Source organism: Pseudopipra pipra, unplaced genomic scaffold (assembly GCF_036250125.1).
Source record: "Pseudopipra pipra isolate bDixPip1 unplaced genomic scaffold, bDixPip1.hap1 HAP1_SCAFFOLD_461, whole genome shotgun sequence".
Lineage (NCBI taxonomy): Eukaryota > Metazoa > Chordata > Aves > Passeriformes > Pipridae > Pseudopipra > Pseudopipra pipra.
Window position 1 is genome coordinate 5,001 of NW_026990941.1, and position 2,500 is coordinate 7,500.

Genomic DNA, 2,500 nt, shown 5'->3' on the forward strand with positions numbered 1-2,500 from the left:
CCGGTCTCGGGGCTTAGCGCTGCGCTTTCTGCCCGGCGCTCCGAGCGTAGCAGCCTTTCCCCTGCCCCGAGGGTGAAAGAAGAGACGTTCTCTGCGGGGCGGGGAAACGGGGGGAGCAACCGGGACTCTGCCCGGGTGGCACGGCTGCCGCCGCCTCGGCTCGGCCGCAGAGGTGCGCAGCGGGTAGAGTTGTCGTCCGTGCCCGGCGGGTAGACCCCTGGTCCGAAGCCGGCGGGTAGACCTGGTGTCCCGGTGCAGCGGGTAGACCTGTGGTCCGGGCTCGTCGGCTCGAGCCGCTCTCCGAGTCGGGTGGCTGGAGCGGGTTCCGAGCGCTTAGCCGAGGCCCTCGGCGGGTGCCGAGGCGCCGCCGTTCCTGCCCGGGGCTCCGAGTGGGAAAGAGAGGGCGTTGTCCGCGGCGCGGGTCCAGAGGGGGAGTAGCTGGGACTCTCTTAAGGTGGCAGGGCGGCGGCCGACTGGGCTCGGCGGCGGGGGTGCCGGTGGGTACAGCTGCTCTCGGAGCCCGGCGGGTAGACCTGTTGTCCGAGCCCGGCGGGTAGACCTGTTGTCCGAGCCCGGCGGGTAGACCTGTTGTCCGAGCCCGGCGGGTAGACCTGTTGTCCGAGCCCGGCGGGTAGACCTCTTGTCCGAGCCCGGCGGGTAGACCTCTTGTCCGAGCCCGGCGGGTAGACCTCTTGTCCGAGCCCGGCGGGTAGACCTGTTGTCCGAGCATGGCGGGTAGACCTGGTGTCCGAGCCCGGCGGGTAGACCTGGTGTCCGAGCCCGGCGGGTAGACCTGGTGTCCGAGCCCGGCGGGTAGACCTGGTGTCCGAGCCCGGCGGGTAGACCTGGTGTCCGAGCATGGCGAGTAGACCTGGTGTCCGAGCCCGGCGGGTAGACCTGGTGTCCGAGCATGGCGGGTAGACCTGGTGTCCGGGCCCGGCGGGTAGACCTGGTGTCCGAGCCCGGCGGGTAGACCTGGCGTTCGGGTTAGGCGGGTCGACCTGGTGTTCGGGCCCGGCGGGTAGACCTGGTGTCCGAGCCCGGCGGGTAGACCTGGTGTCCGGGCCCGGCGGGTAGACCTGGTGTCCGAGCCCGGCGGGTAGACCTGGTGTCCGGGCCCGGCGGGTAGACCTGGTGCCCGAGCCCGGCGGGTAGACCTGTTGGCCCGGGCTTCCGGGCCGACCCGTTCGCCCAGTCGGGCGCGGCCGGCCTCGTGCCCCGCCGGGTGCTGTCGAGCATCAGGTCTACCCGGTTCCGGGGCTGGCGAGCATCAGGTCTACCCGGTTCCGGAGCCGGCCGATGCGGCCGCCGCGGCCGCCGCCGGCGGCCTGCGCCCCGGCGGCGTCCCGGCGCAGGGCCACCAGGTCTACCCGGCTCCGGCGGGACTTAGGCGCCTGTCGGCATTTTCGGGGTAGACCTGTTGTCGCGGCCGGCCCCGGAAGTCGGCCAAGGGGTCGCTGTCGGGCGCCGCCTCCGGTTAGGTCTAGGCGAGAGGCGGCCTGCTCTCGCGCGCCTCCCCGCTGAGGAGCCTCGAGCCGCTTCGGAGGCGCGGCGGCGCCAGGACGCGTCTGTCCGTATTGTGGGCAGGGGTTGTCTAGCAGCGCGGGTTCCGAGGGCCCCTTTTCTTCCGCGTCTGCTGCCGCGCGGCCTTCGGCGCGTGCCACGGGCCGGCCAACCCCACGAGCGGCAGGAAGGCCGGCGCGAGAAAGCCGCGGGGCTCTCGACCGGCTTCCTCGGGCGGGCCCGATGACGGGAGAGGAAGACGAGAGCCGAGCGCGAAAGCGCAGCCGAGGGAGTGCGGGACTGGGACGGCCGAGGGGGGCCCGCGGGGGCCCGACAGCAGCGTCCAGCCCGAGCCGGTGGCGGCTGCCGGCTCCCTGAGGGCCCCGGGCGAAGGCGATGGTGTGCGAGGGCGGCGAGGCGGCGGCGTCTCGTCCTTTCGGTGGGCCGGCCTTAAGCCGGCGCCCGTCGTCCGGCGGCGGCGGCGGGCATTGTTGCGGGCGGTTGGCGGCCGGGGCTCGAAGGGCCGAGCCCGCGCGGGCTTTTTCCCCGGCCGCCTCCCGAGAGCCCCGAAGATGGCCCGGGCCTGGGTGGCGGCGCCCTGTCCTCGGCTGCCGGGCGGCAGCGGTGCCGGCGGCGTGCCGGGGACTGGCGGTGGGCGTGCGGCCTCGCCTGGGCCCGGCCGGTTGCCGGAGGGGCTCGGTGACGGGACCGCCCGATGGTCGGGCGAGGCGGCGCCCTCGGCGCGCCTCGGCTCTTTTGTTCGTTCCCCCTTCCTCGGCCCTAAGCCGGGGACCCGCCCAGCGGGCCGAAGGCGGCGGCGCCGGCCGGCCAGGCTGTGGCCGGCGGCCGCGCCGGCAGACCGAGAACCCGACAGAGTCGCCGGGGAGCCCTGGGGACGCACGATGGCCGTTGGCGGGCGAGGCGGCGGCGCCTCGCCCCTCCCTCCTCTTAGGCCGGCGCGAGAGCCACGGCGGCCGGGCGGCCCGTGCGGTCGGGC

At 75.0% G+C, this 2,500-nt stretch overlaps 1 protein-coding gene across 1 annotated transcript in view; it reads right to left on the reverse strand.

Annotated features, from left to right (window-relative positions):
- Positions 1-1,244: 1,244 nt before the first annotated feature.
- LOC135408421 (collagen alpha-1(I) chain-like) overlaps positions 1,245-2,500 on the reverse strand; it is a 3,893-nt gene continuing 2,637 nt past the window's right edge. The window contains exon 3 of the mRNA XM_064643575.1: positions 1,245-2,500. This exon is cut by the window's right edge and continues 295 nt beyond it. Coding sequence (XP_064499645.1) covers positions 1,245-2,500 — 1,256 coding nt within the window.